We start from the raw sequence: 20,367 nt of genomic DNA, 5'->3' as shown, positions 1-20,367 counted from the left end.
AAAAAAGTTTAAAAGCTGTAATCTTTTTAGAAATGTAAATACGAGATGGCCACTCTGTCACTTAGAAATGAATTGGGACTAAGGGAGCCCATATATGGTAGTATCAGCCTAGAAACTCAGAATTTGAAACATTTGATCTTCAGACTTATTTTAGCTCTTCCACGTGAGGATTCACTATTTACAACATGGGTAGCTATTTTATTTTTAGGTGAGTTTTCAGACCTGTAAAAATGATGGGTGTTTTTTAAACACCCATGTGCATTTTTAAACACATTCTGTCAAAGCAATTTCTTCGTTATCAGATTTAATGTCATACATTTAAATAAAAGCCCTGTGTTGATATTAAGTAGAAGCAATTTGTCATAGTGAAAAGATTGCAGGCCTGGAGACCAGCAAGGTCGAGTTTCTCCAGTTGCTTCTGTGTTAAGCAGTTTTGTGAGTTGGGTAAAGAACTTCCTGTCTCAACCCCGGGTTACTCTTTGCAAACTGAGGAGCTGGGGCTGTTTGCTTGCTTCACTCTTTCAGCTTTGACATCCGTGACATTTTAATGGAACCAAAGCTTTTCTCCAAAGAGCTCAAAACACAGTGAGAGAACTTCAGAAGTGAGCATCAAAGAGCACCCGAGAACAGAAATGACAAAGGTTGGGGCAAAGCGAGAAGCGACCAGGGAAAGCTCTAATATTGCTGCTTGGGGAGATAGATGCTCAGCCGTCTTCCCTGACTGTCGTGGTGACAGTGAAGCCACCAGCTCCATAGCCCATGATACCTTCCATGCAAGGAAGATTAAAAAATTACTGAAGCCTGGACGCAGTGGCTCACGCCTATAATCCTAGCACTTTGGGAGGCTGAGGCGGGTGTATCACCTGAGGTTAGGAGTTCGAGACCAGCCCGGCCAACATGGCAAAACTCTGTCTCTACTAAAAATACAAAAATTAGCCAGGTATGATGGTGAACACCTGTAATCCCAGCTACTCAGGAGGCCGAAGCAGGAGAATTGCCTGAACCTGGGAGACAAAGGTTGCAGTGAACTGAGATCATGTCATTGCATTCCAGCCTGGGTGACAGAGCGAGACACTGTCTCAGAAGAAAAAAAACCAAAAAACTGAGGCTTAGAGGAGGTGAAACATCTTGCCCAAGCAGCACAGCTAGGAAGTGGTGGAGGCGGGATTTGAACCATTGCCTGCCTCACCCCGTAATTAGTGTTCCCCAGGAGCACCTTTCCATCCGTTAACTGCTTCAACCTCTTCAACACTGCAAGGTGGGCAAAACAAATCGTCACTTCTGCAGGCGAGGAAGCCGAGGCTACAGAGGTTTAGATGGCATTCCAGAAAGCACAGAGCTCCTACATGGGATACCACCCTGCATCACTGTCAGGCCAGTCCCCTTCTATGCAAGACTCTGATCTCCGACATTGTCACATGTTTGCAGTGCCTAAAGCTCTTTGGCAGTGGTTGGTTTGAAATCTTCAGAAGCTGTCTTAGTTCTTCCAGGCCTAGGGTGTATTACTTAGAATTCTCATTGGGAAAGGGCACTATTAATTACAGTAATCTTACACCTAATAATGGGTGTGTATGCCTTACTGTCCTCCTGCTTTTGCCTCACACAGATTCGACTTTATCTACGATCTTTTTGAACATGTTTCAAGTCGCAACAACCAGGATACCTTGAAATGTGGAAGCAAACATCGGCGGCCCACCGTCAGCTCACAGTTCAAGGTTCGTTTTCACTGCTGGTTTAGAGGAATCCATCGTTACTGTCCTTTTAAGAATTCAAAAGAGGAATTGGGTGTGTGTGAAGTCTATGAGAATATTTGTTTAATTTTGTTTCCTTTTATTGTCATGCTTTTAAACCAGATAGTACTTTAGAAATAAGTTTTTGCTCACATCTGTAATCCCAGCACTTTGGGAGGCCTAGTGGGCAGATCATCTGAGCACAGGGGTTTAAAAACAGCCGGGGCAACATGGCAAAATCCCGTCTCTACAAAAAGTACAAAAATTACCTGGGCGTGGTGGCGCACGCCTGTGGTCCCAGCTACTCGGGAGGCTGAGGTAAGACGATTGCCTGAGCCGGGGAGATGAAGATTGCAGTGAGCTGTGATTACACCATGCACTCCAATCTGAGTGACAGAGTGAGACCTAGACTCTGTCTAAAAAAAAGAAAAAAGAAATAAAATAGACTTTTTCTCTGAGTCAGATGAAACTATACAGATCTTTTTTAAAAAAATAAGAAATAGCTACTTCTTCTAAGGTTTTGAAGTAGCAGCCTCTTTAAGGCCATTTGGGACCACTGTGATTTGTATTTAGAGGCTCATGTGGAAATGGGATACGTTTCTTCTCATGTCTAGATGTTTATTTTTTCCCCCGGGTGTGTTTGTAGTATCATAACTAGGGATATTGACCAAGTCTATGGTAGAGAAGACTAATGTCAGTTACCTTGTCCTAGGCTCTTAATCTTCCAGCAGCGATATTCAGTTTTCTTTTTCTAGAAGGTTGGTTTTGCCAGGAGTTCTCTGGGGAAGCTTTTTATTTTCCCTGTATGTGTGTGCGTGCATGCGTGTGTGTGTGTGTGTGTGTTTATGCATGTCTGTGTGTGTGTGTGTGTGTGTGTGTGTGTGTGTCTGTGTGTATGAAGCAGGGTCTTGTTCTGTCACCCAGACTGGAGTGTAGTGGTATAATCATGCCTCACTGCAGCTTCAAACTCCCAGGCTCAAGTGATTCTCCCACCTCAGTCTCCGAGTAGCTGGGACTACAGGTGTGCACCACCACGCCCAGCTAATTTTTTACACCCAGCTAATTTTTAGATTTTTTTTTTTACTGAGATGGGGTCTTACTATGTTCTCCAGGCTGATCTTGAAATTCTGGCCTCCAGTGAATCCTCCTGCTTTGGCCTCTCAAAGTGCTGGAATTACAGACATGAGCCACTGCATGAGGCCTTGGAAAGTTTTTGGAATGTTTGAGACTTAAACTGGACTAGCAGTGAAGAAAATGGAAAAGTGTGGGCAAGCTTTTCAGGTACAGGTGGAGGCAGAAGAGCCCAGGCACAGTGATGCAAGCCCTGTCTCCCAGGACTGTCAACAGACAGTAGAACACCAGCCAGACAGGACACCTGGTGAGAACTGAAATTGGTATCAGAATATGAAGGGCCATGAACGTCAGGATGTTTTGTCCTGTGAGAAATTTTAAAGTTTTCTGAGCTGGAGAAGTAATGAATCCATGTAGTGTTTAGACAGTTCAGTTTTCTTCAGCAAGATTACAAGAAGGAAAAAGAGACAGAGATGGAGGGAAAGTCAGTGGATTAAAGGAGACTTAAAAGATATATCAACCATTCAATGAATGACTTGTATTTGTATTCTGATGCAAAAGAACAAACTGTTTCAAAATTATGGGCTGACTGGGCGAGGTGGCTCATGCCTGTAATCCCAGCATATTGGGAGGCTGAGGCCGGCAGATCATGATCAGGAAGAGTTCAAGACCAGCCTGGCAAACATGATGAAACCCTGTCTCTACTAAAAATACAAAAAATAAGCCGGGCATGGTGGCATGTGCCTGTAGTCCCAGCTACTCAAGAGGCCGAGGCAGGAGAATCACTTGAACCCGGGAGGCAGAGGCTGCAGTGAGCCCAATTGTGCTGCTACACTCCATCCTGGGCGACAGAGCAAGACTCCATCTCAAAAAAAAAAAAAAAAAAAATGGCTGGGCACAGTGACACATACCTATAATACCAGCACTTTAGGAGGCCTAGGTGGAAAGATTGCTTGAGTCAGGGAGTTCGAGACCAGCCTGGGCAACATAGTGAGGCCTCATCTCCACCAAGAAATTAAAACATTAGCCTTGCATGGTGGCATGCCCATTCTTGTCCCAGCTACACAGGAGGCTGAGGTAGGAGGATCACTTGAGTTGGGAGGTTGAAGCTGCAGTGAGCTGTGATCATGCCACTGCACTCCAGCCTGGGTGACAGAGAGAGTGAGACCCTGTCTCAAATAAAAATAAAAATCATAAAATTTGAAACAGTTAAGCATTTTAATATGAAATGTGAGACCATTACACATGTTAATATTAGTTTAAGGAATTAATGTCACATCTTTTCAGGTGTGATGATACTGTGGTTACACAATGCTTTCAAGTGTTTAGCCTTTAATCCTGCAGTGCTGATGGATGAAATCACATGATGTCTGGGATTTGCTTTTCTGCAGGGGTGGGTATAGTATGTATGGATGAGGTAAAATGAGATTAGCCATGAGCTGAAGCTGGTGATGAGAACTCATTGTATGCTTTTGTCTGCTTTGGTAAATGTTAAAAACTCTCCCAAAAATAAACTGGAAAAATAAAGAAAGTGGTATTAAAGATTGAGCTGGAGTCTGGTGATTTGAAGGTAAGAGTGAGAGATTGTGGCTCAGAGACTGGTGAAATACTGGGATAGACTGTCATTTTGATGGAAATAATGAATTAGGAGGAATAATTACAGTGGAAGAGTGGCTGTTTCTCAGTTTTCCTGTCTTAAACATTGAAGTATCCTAGGATGAGTTTTGTTTGTTGACAGAATGGCTTATTAAAATTGTACTGTTTCAAAGGAAGGGATAAATGAGTTTGGTGTATTAGCAAATCTTCAGTTATTAATACGTTGAATCATATCTTTATTTTATATTAGAATGACAATTTAAAAATGAAAGCCTCTAAGTTATTACTCCTATGATTTATGGTGTGTTTTTTAAATTCTTGTTTCTAAGTGCCTAGAGTACTGAGAAATTTAAAGAATGACATAATAGGAGACTAAATCAACATATACTTTTTTCTTTCTAATAGGACTCACTGCATTCCTTAATGGCAACGCTAAGCTCCTCTAATCCTTTCTTTGTTCGCTGTATCAAGCCAAACATGCAGAAGGTAAGATTTATGACAGTCCTAGGCTGGGCTCTGTCTTGAAGGACACAGCCTCCTGGGGTGGTTACTCACAGATTTCGTTTCTCCAAAGGCCTTTCATTGTAGATGGTTGGAAATGGATATGACATTATTATAACTTGACATTAAATGAAAAAGTTCCCTTTGTCCCTTGAGCCTGTTAGTTTGCTTTTGAGTGATGTTATTAAGCTTTAGGGAAATCTGTTTGAAAAGGAAACATTGTGAAGCCTTTACTTTTTTTTAGCATGTGGTTTAAAATTCTTGGGAAAAGTTCCAGAGTGCGATACACCTTTTTAGAGGAATTATTTGGTGTGTGGTGGCTGATTCTTTTTAAGTTTTTATTTTTCTTTCTTTCTTTTCTTCTTTTTTTGCTTTATTTTTATTTTAAACATGCTGAAGAGGCTTTAAGTAGTAATGCTAGATTTTAAGTACTTTAAATAGTTGATTATAACTAATTAGAAGACACCCAAAAGAATGTCATAAGTATTAATGTCTTGGCTGTTTGATTTTAGCTTTTTAATTTCATAATCCGATTAGAAACAATGTAAGTTTAAAAAGGAAAAGCTCCCTAAACAAAGAAGCTATAGTGTTAGATATATGCAGTCGCTGAAGCCACAGCTAATTGGGTAGCTTGTCTTAAAGTGTTGTTAATACATTTAAATTATTTTGATTCAGCAAACATTAGCCTCTTAGGAACACTTCTTACGAGAGAAAACCCCTACAAACTTGTAATTTTAAGAACTCCGTATGTTAAAGATCTAGATGCCATCCTCATAAGGCTTAAGGTAAAAAATCTGATCTGAGCTGTTTCCCATGAGATTTGGTTTATTACATTCTGGTAACTTGACTGATGCTGGATCTTATTTTTTATAATGTCAACCAATTGCCTTTGGCTTAATATTACATGGATTCCTCATTTATAGTTTAAAGATGTATGCTTGTAAGAACCACAATAGCCAGGCGCGATGGCTCACACCTGTAATCCCAGCATTTTAGGAGGCTGAGGCGGGCGGATTACTTCAAGTCAGGAGTTCAAGACCAGCCTGGCCATGTAGTGAAACAAAAATACAAAATACAAAAATTAGCCAGGCATGGTGGCGCATGCCTGTAAACCCAGCTACTCAGGAGGCTGAGGCATGAGAATCACTTGAACCCAGGAGGCGGAGGTTGCAGTGAGCCGAGATCCGCCACTGTGCTCCAGCCTGAGCGATAGAGCCAGACTCTGTCTGGAACCACAATATTGAATTCTCTGTCTTCCAGAGAGGCAAAATTGGACATCTCTTGAAGAGAAAGTAACCTGTTCAGTTTGTTTCCTTACTGTGAGGTATAATGGTAAGAATTTGGTGTTTGTGTGACCTGAAATGACGAAGTAGTCTTCTGTGGAAGATCTGTGCTGACTTTATGTGCATGGTTCTAGTAGTTTAAAAAGGAACCCATTGCTGGGCGTGGTGGCTCACGCCTGTAATCTCAGCACTTTGGGAGGCTGAGGCGGGTGGATCACCTGAGATCAGGAGTTCAAGAAACCCTGTCTTGAAAAAAAAAAAAAAGAACCCGACTTTCCATTTTTCAAATGTATGTCAAAATATTTAAGGTTATCACAAAAAAAAATGGCAACATAAGCAAATGCATAGCTTTTTTGGAAATATAATGTAGGAAATTAATAGTTAGAACATCTCTGTCTCTATATAACACTATATCATGTAGCTGGTTTAAATTCTACTTGGTTTGCTTTGTACGCCCTGGTGGGCAGTGTTTACCAGACAGTAGAAGTGGGCTTTGCGTTTTTGGTGTAGATGCCAGGAGTCGCTCAGTCTCTGCTGGGGTTCTCTCCCCTTTTTACGATAAGGATAATAGTGCCGTATTTCATCTTTCAAACAGGCAAGGTTTTTTCTCAGTGTAAAGTCTTGGGTGCTTGGCTGGGCGTGGTGGCTCATGCCTGTAATCTCAGCACTCTGGGAGGCTGAGAGGTGGGTGGATGGCTTGAGGTCAGGAATTCGAAACCATCCTGGCCAACATGGTGAAACCCTGTTTCTACTAAAAATACAAAAATTAGCTGGGCGTGGTGGCAGCACACATCTGTAGTCCCAGCTACTTGGGAGGCTGAGGCAGGAGAATTGCTTGAACCCGGGAGGCGGAGACTGAAGTGAGCTGAGGTTACGTCACTGCATTCCAGCCTGTGGGACAGAGCAAGACTCTGTTTCTAAAAATTAAAAAAAATGAAGTCTTGGTTACTGGTCTGCATCTCACAGTTTCTGGTGAGCCATAGTTTAATTGGAAGCTTTTTTTCTCGTTCTTCGTGGTGTGAAACAGTTTTACAATCGTTGGCATCTTAAATTCCCACCCTGGCAGTGCTATAATAAAGATAGAAAATTTAATTTGAAATACGCAGTCCCCAGCATTTCTGTTTTCTCTCTCGGATGGCACAGAGTTAGTTTTTCCTTCAAATTGTACTAGCTTTTGAAATTAGGCCTGCTTGAAAGCAGTTCAGCAGCCAGAATATGAGAACCGACCTTATTTTTCCATGCTGAAATTTGGTAGTACCTAATTGCTTTGGATTTTGCATTTTATTTCATTGAATTTTATTATTTTTTACTTTTATTATTATTATTATTTTGAGATGGAGTCTCACTGTGTTGCCCAGGTTGGAGTGCAATGGTGCAATCTCGGCTCACTGCAACCTCCGCCTTCCGGTTTCAAGCAATTCTCCTGAGTAGCTGAGATTACAGGTGCCCACCACCACACCTGGCAAACTTTTGTATTTTTAGTAGAGACGGGGTTTCACCATATTGGCCAGGCTTGTCTCAAACTCCTGACATCGCACCCGGCCTGAGTTTTGCATTTTAAAAATGAACTAACTCAACCCCATGTTTGCATTTGTATTGGCTTGCTTTACATGTCCTGAAATATGGCAGGCACTAATTAATAACCCACCAAGTGATAGGCTATAGAAACCTTTCAAAGAATATCTTGGTGCCCTTTTAAAGGCACTCAGAAGGCTGGACGTGGTGGCTCATACCTGTAATCCCAGCACTTTGGGAAGCCGAGGTGGGTGGAGTTGAAGACCAGCCTGGCCAATATGGTGAAACCTTGTCTCTATTTAAAAAAAAAAAAAAGAAAAAAGCCATGTGTGGTGGTGCATTGTCTGTAATCCCAGCTACGTGGGAGGCTGAGGTAGGAGAATTGCTTGAACTCAGGAAGCAGAGGCTGTTGTGAGCCAAGATCGTGCCATTGCACTCCAGCCTGGGCAACAGAGTGAGACTCTGTCTCAAAAAAAAAAAATTAAAAAATAAAGACACTCAGCAAGTGAAGGCAGAGGCACAAGAGCTGACTTGTCTAAGGCCTAAAATGTAGGTGTGGTGATAAATGGAGATGCTAATTTGATTATGGAAATACAGCTATGTCTCGATTGGCATTCATTTGGTTGCATTGGAAATACTGGACTGTCACTGCCTATTATGTTCTGTGAAATGTATGCAAACAACCTTTATTTAGAGTTTCTTATACATTTTTTAAATCCAAAGATAGATTCTTTTAGAAATTTCACAGGAGAAATCTTGCCTTCTTCCTCCCTAGAGATTGGGAATGTGTCTTTTCAGCATGGAGGGAGGAGAGTTTTTCCTCGCCTCGTTTTCCTCTCCAGCTGCTGTCCATCAAAGGACTTGGGAGGTGGTATTCAAATATGTGTGTATTTAGGTATTTTGTGCATTATTCAGGAGCAAGGAGCATGGGATTTAGCAAATATATAATTTTTAATTTTATTATTTTATTTTATTTTTTATTTTTATTTTTTTTGAGACAGAGCTTTGCTCTTGTTACCCAGGCTGGAGTGCAATGGCGCAATCTCGGCTCACCGCAACCTCCGCCTCCTGGGTTCAAGCAATTCTCCTGCCTCAGCCTCCCGAGTAGCTGGGACTACAGGCGTGCGCCACCACGCACAGATAATTTTTGTATTTTTTAGCAGAGATGGAGTTTCACCTTGTTGACCAAGATGGTCTAGATCTCTTGACCTCGTGATCCACCCGCCTTGGCCTCCCAAAGTGCTGGGATTATAGGCGTGAGCCACCGCGCCCAGCCCCCTTTTTTTATTTTGAGACAGAGTTTCGCTCTTGTTACCCAGGCTGGAGTGCAATGGCGTGATCTTGGCTCACCGCAACCTCCACCTGCCAGGTTCAAGTGATTCTCCTGCCTCAGCCTCCCAAGTAGATGAGATTACAGGCATGGGCCACCACGCCCAGCTAATTTCATATTTTTAGTAGAAGTGAGGTTTCTCCATGTTGGTCAGGCTGGTCTTGAACTCTCAACCACAGGTGATCTGCCTATCTCGTCCTCTCAAAGTGCGGGGATTACAGGGATGAGCCATCACACCCAGCCAGAAGTATTTCTTTTTTGTAGGTTATATGATCATAAAGAAATCAGAATGGTAGCTATAAAGTCCAATATTCTAGAGACCTGCAGGATTAGAACAACAGAGACACCTGTAGCTGCTTTTGTGCCTTCAGAAGTAGATTCAAGACTCCCTCATTTGCAGGGCTAGTGGGAGCACACCCCCTTTACCTGCCATGGTTTTTAGGACAGGCTGCCTCTCCTCCTTGCCAAGGGTTTGAACTCCAGCATGGGCATCTGGGCCTAAAGAATCTAGAAATTCTTTGTGAGCTTTTGTTTGGATTATTTGTAATTTTTTTTTTTTTTTCCGAGATGGAATCTTGCTCTGTCACCCAGGCTGGAGTGCGGTGGAATGATCTCAGCTTACTATAGCTTCTTCCGTCTCCGGGGTTCAAGTGATTCTCCTGCCTCAGCCTCCCATGTAGCTGGGACTACAGACATGTGCCGCAACGCCCAGCTAATTTTCGTATTTTAGGTAGAGGTGGGGTTTTACCATGTTCACCAGGATGGTCTCGATCTCTTGACCTCGTGATCTGCCTGCCTCAGCCTCCCAAAGTGCTGGGATTACAGGCATGAGTCACCACGCCCAGCCTATTTTTTTTTTTTTAATTTGGGTTTTCTAAGTTTTATTTTGAAAAAGAGGTCCAGAGAAGGAGTATATAACTGAAATGTTGAACGCACGTGTCCATTCAGGTGTCACAATATGTGGACTTTTTTCTTCTTCTATAAAAAGCCTTTTACCGATCTTGAGTTTTGTATAGAAGGCACTTGGCTAGCCTCATTGGCGCTCAGTGAGGAAGCAGCTAGAAAAGCCTGCCTCCTGCGAGAGGCAGGTCTGCAGCGGGTCTTGGCCTTGGATGTAACCTTCCGCTGAGCTTTGAGTTTTCAGAGTTCACGAAGGGTAGACCTCTCCATTACAGGAGTTTCAGTTGGTAATGACACCTTTTAGCTTTGTTGATTGTGATTTGCTTGGGTGGTAGCAGTGGCAGCCAAAAGTGCTCCAGCCAAGCACAGATTTCTGTAAGGTAGAAAACCTGCTTTTCCTCCTCAGAATCTCCCCAAGGGCGTCCCTGCCTGGTGTTTTAGCAAGTAAGTTCCAGACAGAAAAGTCTCTCATTAACATTCTTCAGAAAAGCCCGGAGGAGGTTCAGGGCAGAATGAAAGCAGGGAACTGACAGATACACATCGGGGCACCTTCTGGGGTGTGAGAACCAGTTGCTGGGAGTTGCCAGGGTCTGTTTCTTGCAGATTCAGCCCGTGCTGTCTCTTGGAACCCGTCTGGCTGGCTTTCCTCCCTGTTCTGTCTTTGAGTTTGCTGTGTCCAGCACGCAGGTTCTAAGACGAAAACCTCGTGGTTCCAGCAGCATCGTCTTTAAATCTTTAACTCGACAGAACAGTACCCTCAAAGATTCGGTCCAGCCTTCTCCAAAAAGGCAGGGGCCTAATCTAATGTTTCTGGGACTGGGATCTGGTGCAAGAAGGCCTGTAGCACAAGCGGCCTCTTAAGTAGAGTCGACCTTTCTTCCTTTCCTTTCCCTTCCCTTTACTTTGCCTTTCCCTTCCTTTCCTTCTCTTCCATTCCCTCCCCTTCCTCTCCTCCCCTCCCCTCCCTTCTCTTCCCTTTCTTTCCTCTCCCTCCCACTTCTCTCTCTCCTTTCTTTTCTTTTTTCTTTTTTCTTTCTTTTCTTTCAAGACAGAGTCTTGCTGTCTCCCAGACTGGAGTGCAGTGGCGCAATCTCAGCTCACTACAACCTCCACCTCACAGGTTCAAGCCATTCTCCTGCCTCAGCCTCCTGAGTAGCTGGGATTACAGGCATGTGCCACCACACCCAGCTGATGTTTGTATTTTTAGTAGAGATGGGCTTTCACCATGTTGGCCAGGCTGGTCTTGAACTCCTGACTTCAAGTGATCGCCTGCCTCAGCCTCCCAAAGTGCTGGGAGCCACCACACATTGCATAGAGTAAGGTTTACTTAAGTGAAGAAGGGAGAGATGTCTGTGCTGCGGGAGGCTGAAGACCAGGCCCCAGAGGGGGAACCAGGAAGGCTAGAGTTGCCCTGTAGCCATGTCTGCTGGAAAATGGAATATCAAGTGAGAGGAGGAAGCTGGAGATGTGGAATCAGGCAGGCCACGGAAGCCTTGTGAGCTGTCGATCTCGCAGTCCCATCTGTCTCTATCCCAAGACACAAGGATGAGGACAAGGATGCTGAAACCATCTCACACAGGGGTCTTCTGTCAAGGACTTTGGGGGGATGTTAGCTCCTTTCACATAAATGAGTCCTGGTGACCCACCCGTAGTCCTGTCTTCACGAGGCTCCTTCCTAGGTCAGACTCAGCCCCTCAGGTTGACAGCATCCTAGACAGCTTATGGCCTCACACATGCAGTGAGAGCTCTGTGCTGACATTATGGAAGCATGAGCCTTTTGTTTCCAGGGGCGTAATAACTTGATGGATGAATTTAATGAATCTATCACATTTTCTCCTAGGGATTTATATTATGTAATCCAGGTGCTGCCTGCCATTTCTCCTTCCTTCCTTTTTTTCCTTCCTTCCTTCTTTTCTCCCTTCTTCCTTCCCTTCCTCCTTTCCTCCCTCCCTTTCTTCTTTCCCCTCCCTCCCTCCCTTTCTCCTTTCCCCTTCCTCCCTCCCTTTCTCCTTTCCCCTTCCTCCCTCCCTCCCTTTCTCCTTTCCCCTCCCTCCCTCCCTCCCTTTTTCCTTTCCCCTCCCTCCCTCCCTTTCTCCTTCCCCCCTCCCTTTCTCCTTTCCCCTCCCTCCCTCCCTTTCTCCTTTCCCCTCCCTCCCTCCCTTTCTCCTTTCCCCTCCCTCCCTCCCTTTCTCCTTTCCTTTCCCCTCCCTCCCTTTCTCCTTTCCCCTTCCTCCCTTCCTCTTTTTCTTTTCTTTCTTCCTTTCATTCTTTCTTCCATTCTTCATTTCCTTTCTTTCTTTCAGACCTGACCAGGCCTGGTGGCTCACACCTGTAATCCTAGCACTTTGGGAGCCAGGCAGATGGCTTGAGCCCAGGAGTTACAGCCCAGCCTGGACTACATGGCAAAACTCTGTCTCTACAAAAAAGGCTGGGCGTGGTGACCCACACCTGTAATCCCAGCACTTTGGGAGGCTGAAGTGGGCAGATCACCTGAGGCCAGGAGTTCAAGATCAGCCTGGCCAACATGGTGAAACCCCATCTCTACCAAAAATACAAAAATTTGCTGGGCATGGTGGTGTGCACCTGTAACCCCAGCTAGTTGGGAGGCAGAGGCATGAGAGTTGTTTGAATCCAGGAGGTGTAGGTTGCAGTGAGCTGAGATTGCACCACTGCACTCCCACCTGGGCGAGAGTGAGATTCTGTCTCAAAAAAAAAAAAAAAAGTAGTCAGGGGTGGCGGTGTGCATCTATAGACCTAGCTACTTGGGAGGCTGAGGTCAGAGGATAATCTGAGTCTGGGAAGTCAAGGCTGCAGTGAGCCGAGATCACACCAGTGCACTCCAACCCGTGCAACAGAGTGAGACCTGCCTCAAAGAAAACAACCAACCAAAGACAAAATATTTCTTTAAAAAGTTCTGGCCGGGCGCGGTGGTGCATGCCTATAGTCCCAGCTACTCGGGAGGCTGAGGTGGGAGGATCGCTTGAGCCCAGGAGTTCTGGGCTGTAGTGCGCTATGCCGATCGGGTGTCCGCACTAAGTTTGGCATCAATATGGTGACCTCCTGAGAGCAGGGGACCACCAGGTTGCCTAAGGAGGGGTGAACCAGCCCAGGTTGGAAACGGAGCAGGTCAAAATTCCTGTGCTGATCAGTAGTGGGATTGCGCCTGTGAATAGCCACTGCACTCCAGCCTGGGCAACATAGCAACACCCTCGTCTCTAAATTAAAAATATAAATAAATAAATAAAAATAAAAAGTTCTGATGATAATGTGACACATTTCTTGCCTTGAATTATGGGTCCCATGTTATTCTTCCTATATCTGTTTCTTTTTTTTTCCTTCCTATATCTTTCTCTGTTGTTTTATATTTGAGATGAAGTCTCATTCTGTCACCAGGCTGGAGTGCAGTGGTGCGATCTTGGCTCACTGCAACCTCCACCTCCCGGGTTCAAGTGATTCTCCTGCCTCAGTCTCCTGAGTAGCTGGGATTACAGGCGCACACCACCATGCCCAGCCGATTTTTATATTTTTAGAAGAGACCGGGTTTCACCATGTTGGCCAGGACGGTCTCGATCTCTTGACCTCGTGATCCACCCACCTCAGCCTCCCAAAATTCTGGGATTACAGACGTGAGCCACCGTGCCCAGCTTATGTGTATCAATCTTTTTATGGTGACATGTTCCTTTGCCCTGTCTACCTCCTCAGCTGACTCCTTCTAGACATAGCCCCCCTCAGCTTCATGGTCCTTTAGGGATAGGTAAGCACAGCACCAGGGGCTCATTCACAAATACTTCTTGGTCTGGAGGCTGGTTATTCATATACAAATATCCCTATCTCCAAATGGGGCGTTCCCTCACAGGCCTTTGTTATCTGCATGATAGGGCGGGAGGTCTAGGCAAGAGGATCTGATACATGACAAGGTTTAAACTGAAAGGTTAAGTAAACATTAGATTTTAACATTGAGATGGAACTTTCTGGAATTACAGGTTATTCACTCAGTCTACATATTATTATTGCCATATTTCACAGAATCTAAATTCCACGAGTATAAAATACATCCTTGTTTCTTGTCACTGTGGAAGCAAAGGCACCCCCGATTACAGCGAGCACGATGATTTCTTATCACTTAGCTCTTGCTCCTTGCTTTGCAGAATGTATGAAATGGAGGTCATTCATCCACCACAAATAGGCAGCTTTCCTTTCTGTTTCCAGGCGTTTTTGCAGATAAAATAATTTTCTGCTTCACTGGTGAATCTGTAGTGTGATATTTCAACTCCACTTAACGGACGGCTGGACTTGGTGTGAGGCGTGTCGGTAGTGTCCATAATTTGCAAAGACAGTACGAAAAGGATGATGAAATTCACTCACATCCAGGCATGGATTGCAGCATGGTGGCTGCTTGGGTGACAGTGTCAGGGGTGTATGAACCAGAGCAACTCCATCTTGAATAAGAAGTGGGTAAAATAAGGCTGAAACCTACTGGGCTACATTCCCAGACCAGGCAGGCATTCTAAGTCATAGGATGGGACAGGAGGTCGGCACAAAATACATGTCAAAAAACCTTGCTGATAAAACACATTGCAGTAAAGAAGCCGCCAAAGCCTACCAAAACCAAGATGGCCACAAGAGTGACCTCTGGTTGTCCTCACTGCAACACTCCCACCTCCAGCACAGTTTACAAATGCCATGGTAACCTCTGGAGGTTACCCTGTGTCATCTAAAAAGGGGAGGCATGAATAATCCACCCCTTGTTTAGCATAGCATCAAGAAATAACCATAAAAATGGACAACCAAGGGCTAGGCATGGTGGCTCATGCCTGTAATCCCAGCACTTTGAGAAGCCAAGGTAGGTGGATCACAAGGTCAAGAGATTGAAACCATCTTGGCCAACATGGTAAAACCCCATCTGTACTAAAAAATCCAAAAATTAGCTGGGCATGGTGGTGTGTGCCTGCAATCCTAGCTACTTGGGAGGCTGAGGCAGTAGAATCGCTTGAACCCTGGAGGTGGAGTTTGCAGTGAGCTGAGATCACGCCACTGCACTCCAGCCTGGTGACAGCAAGACTCCGTCTCAAAAAAAAAAAAAAAAAAAAAAAAAAAAAAAGGACAGCCGGCAGCCCTCGGGACTGCTCTGTGTGTGGAGTAGCCATTCTTTTATTCCTTTACTTTTTTAAATTTTTTTATTTTTAAGAGACAAGTCTTATTCTCTTGCCCAGGCTGGGGTGTAGTGGCACCATCATAGCACACTGAAGCCTTGAACTCCTGGCTCAAGCGATCTTCTGCCTCAGCCTCCCAAGCAGCTGGGAGTACAGGCATGCACCACCACTGGGCCTACCTAATTTTTACATTTTCATAGAGACGGGGTCTTACTGTTGTTTCCCAAGCTGGACTCAAACTTTTGGCCTCAAGCGATTCTCCTGCTTTGGCCTCCCATAGTGGTGCTGGGATTACAGATGGAAGTCACCACGCCTGGTCTGCTTTTTAATTTTTGTTTTTTAAGCCCTTACTGTTCTGAGAAAGTTTGTTTGTTTGTTTGTTTGTTGTATTTGTGTGTGAGATGGAGTTTCACTCTTCTTGCTCAGGCTGGAGTGCAATGGTATGATCTCAGCTTACTGCAACCTCCGTCTCCCGGGTTTAAGTTATTCTCTTGCCTCAGCCTCCAGAGTAACTGGGATTACAGGCGCTTACCACCATGCCTAGCTAATTTTTGTATTTTTAGTAGAGACGGGGTTTCACCATGTTGGCCAGGCTAGTCTCAAAATCCTGACCTCAGGTGATCCACCCACTTCAGCCTCCCAAAGTGCTGGGATTACAGGCATGAGCCACTGTGCCTGGCCTGGGAAAGGTCTTAATTGTAATGAATGAAATCTGCATTTCTGCATCTTCCGTTTGCTGCTCTTCTTCTGGCCATTTGAGATTAACGTGAAAATGTCAGATATTCATTCACAGGAGTGTGTCAAATATTTTCAAGCTCTTAATAAGAATACATTTTCCTGCTCCAGTAAACAGCCTCCAAGGACAATTTCATCTTGGCATTTTTGTTTAACCATCAACACAACATGCAATAGGATCTCTCAAAGCTCTTGTGGGCGATGAGGATTTTTTTTGATAGAGCTTTGCTTACCTTTTTACTGCCTGTGCTTGTTGTCATGTTGTTGGTTTTTATTTTCTGTTTCATCCTTTGTGACAGTTTTCCCACGGCTGCATTGACTACTACCCCACCTGTTCCCCAGCCCCAGCCACCGCTCCCTCCACAAGCCTGCCTAGTTACCCACAGAGCCTGGGCGACTCAGTCCTTCATGTCCTGCCCCAAGGGCCCGGGAAACCCTGCACCATGCCTGCTGAGACACAGGGTGTCGGGGTTCTCTGGGTCTAGCACACTATGATACACCGCAATACTGTTGGCATAGATGGGTATTGCATAGCCACCCAGGTGCAGGAGCTCTGGAAGCCACCGATGCAATAGATCAGAGGTGTGCGCCTAGGTCTCCCTCGGGTCTCATCACTACACCTGGTGTGGCCAGGCATTCTTTCCTTGGGTTTAACTTGTGTATTGACAGTACCTACTAAGGAGGGCGGTTATGTGTATTAAGTGAGGTCACGTGGACATGATACAGCTGCGTATTACTGTGTGAAATAACGCATACTTACATTATATGTTTATATTTTTACCGCTTATTTCATCCTCACAAGTTTAACCCCAAATATAAGCTGAATCACAGAAAAATCTATTTTAAGACCTTTGCTCTTTGAGCTTAGTTTTAAATAACCTCTGGCAGATTGCCATAAGGAGCCTTAAAAACAATTTCTCTTTCGTCTTTGACATTTACTGGATGGACATTTTTATCTTTATTTTTAACATTAATAGACTTTTTTAAAGAGCATTAAAAAATTTACGGAAAGTTTGAGCCTGTACTACAGGCGGTTTCCACATTGCCCCCCGCAGCACAATTTTCTCTTTTATTAACATCGTGCACAAATGTGGTGCGTTTGTTATAATAAACCAGTATTGCTACATTATTATTAAAATCCAAGTTTACATTAGCAGTCCACTGTCGATGTCATATGGTTCTTTGGCTTTTGACAAATAATGTACTGTCATGTGTCAAAATGCCGGATGTTTGTAATCTGTTCATAATGTGATGAACATTTTTTTTCCAAGTCATATTCTGTAAGAATGGGAAGTTTCTGATTACCTGGTCAAAGGGTGAAGCATTGAGAATGAAATTTCTTTCTTTTTTTTTTTTTTTTGAGACCAAGTCTCACTCTGTCACCCAGGCTAGAGTACAGTGGTATGATCTTCACTCACTGCAACCTCCGCCTCCTGGGTTCAAGCGATTCTTCTGCCTCAGCCTCTCAATTAGCTAGGACTACAGGTATGCACCACCATGCCCGGCTAATTTTTGTATTTTTATTAGAGATGGGGTTTCACCATGTTGACCAGGGTGGTCTTGAACTCCTGACCTCAGGTGATCCACCCACCTCGGCCTCCCAGGTGCTGGGATTACAGATGTAAGCCACCATGCCCAGCCGAGAATGGCGTTTCTGTTGCATGGCGTTTCTGTTGCTCACAGTGAAAGTGGTAACTGATATGGACAAGATTGATGGAAGAATAGAGAGGGCAGAAGTGTCAACTTGGGAGTTAGGACTGAATTATTCAGGTTGTCAGCCCGTTTCACTCCTCTGTGCACTGGATTAGTCTTTGGGGATGGTTCCATTTCCCCTGTATACTTACTGGAAAGCACCTCCTTGGCATTCTGTAATCCTTCCTGGTTTTTTTCTTTTTTTTTTTGAGTCTTAGTCTTGCTCTGTGTCACCCAGGCTGGAGTGCAGTGGCAGGGTCTCAGTCACTGCAACCTCTGCTTCCTGGTTTCAAGTAATTCTCCTGCCTCAGCTTCCCAAATAGCTGGGATTACAGGCTCATGCCACCATGCCTGGCTAACTCATTCATTCATTCATTCATTCATTCAGAGATGGAGTTTCACTCTTGTTTCCCAGGCTGGAGTACAATGGTGTGATCTCGGCTCACCACAACCTCTGCCTCCCAGGTTCAAGCAATTCTCCCGCCTCAGTCTCCTAGTAGCTGGAATTACAGGCATGCACCACCACACCTGGCTAATTTTGCGTTTTTAGTAGAGATGGGTTTTCTCCATGTTAGTCAGGCTGGTCTCCAACTCCCAACCTCCCTCCTGCCTTGGCCTCCCAAAGTGCTGGGATTACAGGCATGAGCCACCTTGCTCAGCCTAATTTTTGTATTTTTGGTATTGATGGGATTTTACCATGTTGGTCAGGCTGGTTTCCAACTCCTGACCTCAGGTGATCCACCTGCCTAGGCCTCCCAAAGTGCTGGGATTATAAGCATGAGCCACCTGGTTTTCTGATTGCCACTCATGTCCCCCTTTGTTTTGACTGCCTCTCCTGCAACTGGAGCACCCATTACCAGCATTTCTTTGACTTTTGAAAACATCTCATACAGAAGATCTGTAAAAAGCTGCCTTTTTACCTTTGGAGGAAATTTTAGTAAAGGAAGCATTTAAAGCCACCATTCTCCTCCCCAAACAAAACAATCCCAGCAAACCCTTCAGTGGTCACTTCCATCCTGTTTACCAAGTTGTCATGGAAACTATTCAGCAGAGCTCTGTAGAGATCCGGATAAATTCCCGTGAATGAAGCTCAGCACCAGCAAAGAGTGCTGTTCTTGTTCTCTGGGTCGATTTTCCAACATACAACTAAATTGCTTGATTTTGTCCTAGGGCTTTTTTTTTTTTAATTATTGGTTGACTTTTAAAATCAAAAATCTTTGGGCCTTGAAACCTAATTACACATTTGTTGATGCGTGTGTGATGGTTAGTTTGCCCCTGCAGTCAAAAGTGTCTTCAGCTGTTCTATCACGTCAGCCTCGCCAGGCTGGACTTCCTTTGAGTAGAATCAGGAATGAATTAAGCAGCACAGCCCGAGACACCACATAAAAGGCTGGGAACACCAGCCAGCCGAAGAAAGCCCATTTTTGTGTCTGTCAGCTTAGATGCTCTTGCCCAGACTGCTAAAGATGCAGCCATTTACAGTGGACAAAAACTGAAGGGGTGAAAGAAACCCAAGGTAGGGATTTTTCTCTTTCTTGTTCTGCTTAAAAGTTTCATCTAACTTGCCGTGATTATGGTGGTGTAAAACTGCTGAGATCAAACAACAAGGAACAGATTTTGCTGTTTCTGCAGGCACCAGAAGTGTTTACAAGTGGGTAAGTGCTGATTTTGATTGCATGTGCAAGTTTGAACTGCAAATTTTTTTGTAAAATCTCAGTTAAGGCGTTGATAATGCAATATATTTTTATATGGAATTCACCTTTTATAGGAAAAATTCTTTTTAATATTAGGTTGAAGGGGGAAATTGGTGGTTTCTTTTGTTTGAATTTGTTATTTCAAAATGTTTTTCTTTAAGAGTTTATACACTGCATTCATCCAGCTTTTCCCTGCTTCGTGCTTTATAGGAACCTTTAAAGAAATCTGCACTAGAATAATCTCTTTTTTAATCGCATTATAAACCTGTTCATACACAAGTATGGAAATGTGAGAAGTTATAGGAGGTGAATGGTCATCTGTTGAATATCATGTGCTTATTTCACACAAGCACACACATGTTGGGAATTTACAATCGGCCTGGTAAAACCTGATGAGGCACATTTTATTGGGATTCTCTGTACTCCCCGAAGTTGAGGTCCCCAAAGAAAGAACAAAATGAAGAGTGACTGAAATGCTAATCTCTGCCTCCGCCCCGACGCAGGAATGGTGTTCTGTTGCTGTCTATTCAGTTGCTAAATATGCCTGGAAGGGAGATGTTTTCATGTTGAAAGTGGGTCTTTCATAGTCAATTGAGTTACATTTAAAAGAAATGAATAATCACGTGGCTGACGGCTACTTGGCTAAATCTGCTTTTGTTGCATAGATTTCTGCTGCTAAGACCAAATATGAAAATGTGGTTTTTTTTTCGCCATCAGTTTTTGAGAGTAATTAACTGACACACACTTATTATGCTCATAAGAAAGAGGCAAAGACTTTCCTCTATGGGAAAGTCCCACGTATTTTCTGCCTCTCTTACAACGTGAAACTGGTTTTCTCATTCCTCGCTTCTGTTGGGTTTCTGTACGGTCCTCAGGTCCCGAACCACATTGCTGCTTGCAAGAGGGCTGGAATGATGGAATACAGAAATACTTCCCTCTTTCTGCTGAATGCCTTGGTGGCTGAAGTCAATCTATGGGAAGGTGGTGCGATTAGAGAGTTGACCCCAGTCAGTCTTGCTGCTCCCCTCCCTGGAGGTGCTAACTGCTAAAATGCCGGGTAAAAACTGCAGTCTCTTTGGCTTATCCTGCATTTTTACTTTGGCTTGTCCTGATGAACCTATGGAATCATGTCCAATCTGTATGGCACTCAGGCTCCCAATTTGAGTG

General features: G+C 44.2%; 1 protein-coding gene across 4 annotated transcripts in view; it reads left to right on the top strand.

The window, feature by feature from the left end:
- The window catches only part of MYO10 (myosin X), a 272,693-nt gene that overhangs the window by 173,718 nt on the left and 78,608 nt on the right, over positions 1 to 20,367 (top strand). For all 4 annotated transcript variants that reach the window (XM_064375882.1, XM_064375881.1, XM_064375883.1 and 1 more), the window contains 2 exons: positions 1,607 to 1,715; positions 4,803 to 4,883. In XM_064375882.1, coding sequence (XP_064231952.1) covers positions 1,607 to 1,715; positions 4,803 to 4,883 — 190 coding nt within the window. The remainder of the gene's footprint in view (positions 1 to 1,606; positions 1,716 to 4,802; positions 4,884 to 20,367) is intronic.

Source organism: Aotus nancymaae, unplaced genomic scaffold (assembly GCF_030222135.1).
Source record: "Aotus nancymaae isolate 86718 unplaced genomic scaffold, 86718_ANA_hifiasm-v0.15.2.pri h1tg000014l, whole genome shotgun sequence".
In the NCBI taxonomy this organism is placed as follows: Eukaryota; Metazoa; Chordata; class Mammalia; order Primates; family Aotidae; genus Aotus; species Aotus nancymaae.
The sequence above is the reverse complement of the archived record's forward strand: the minus strand, read 5'-3'. Positions and strand labels throughout refer to the sequence as shown.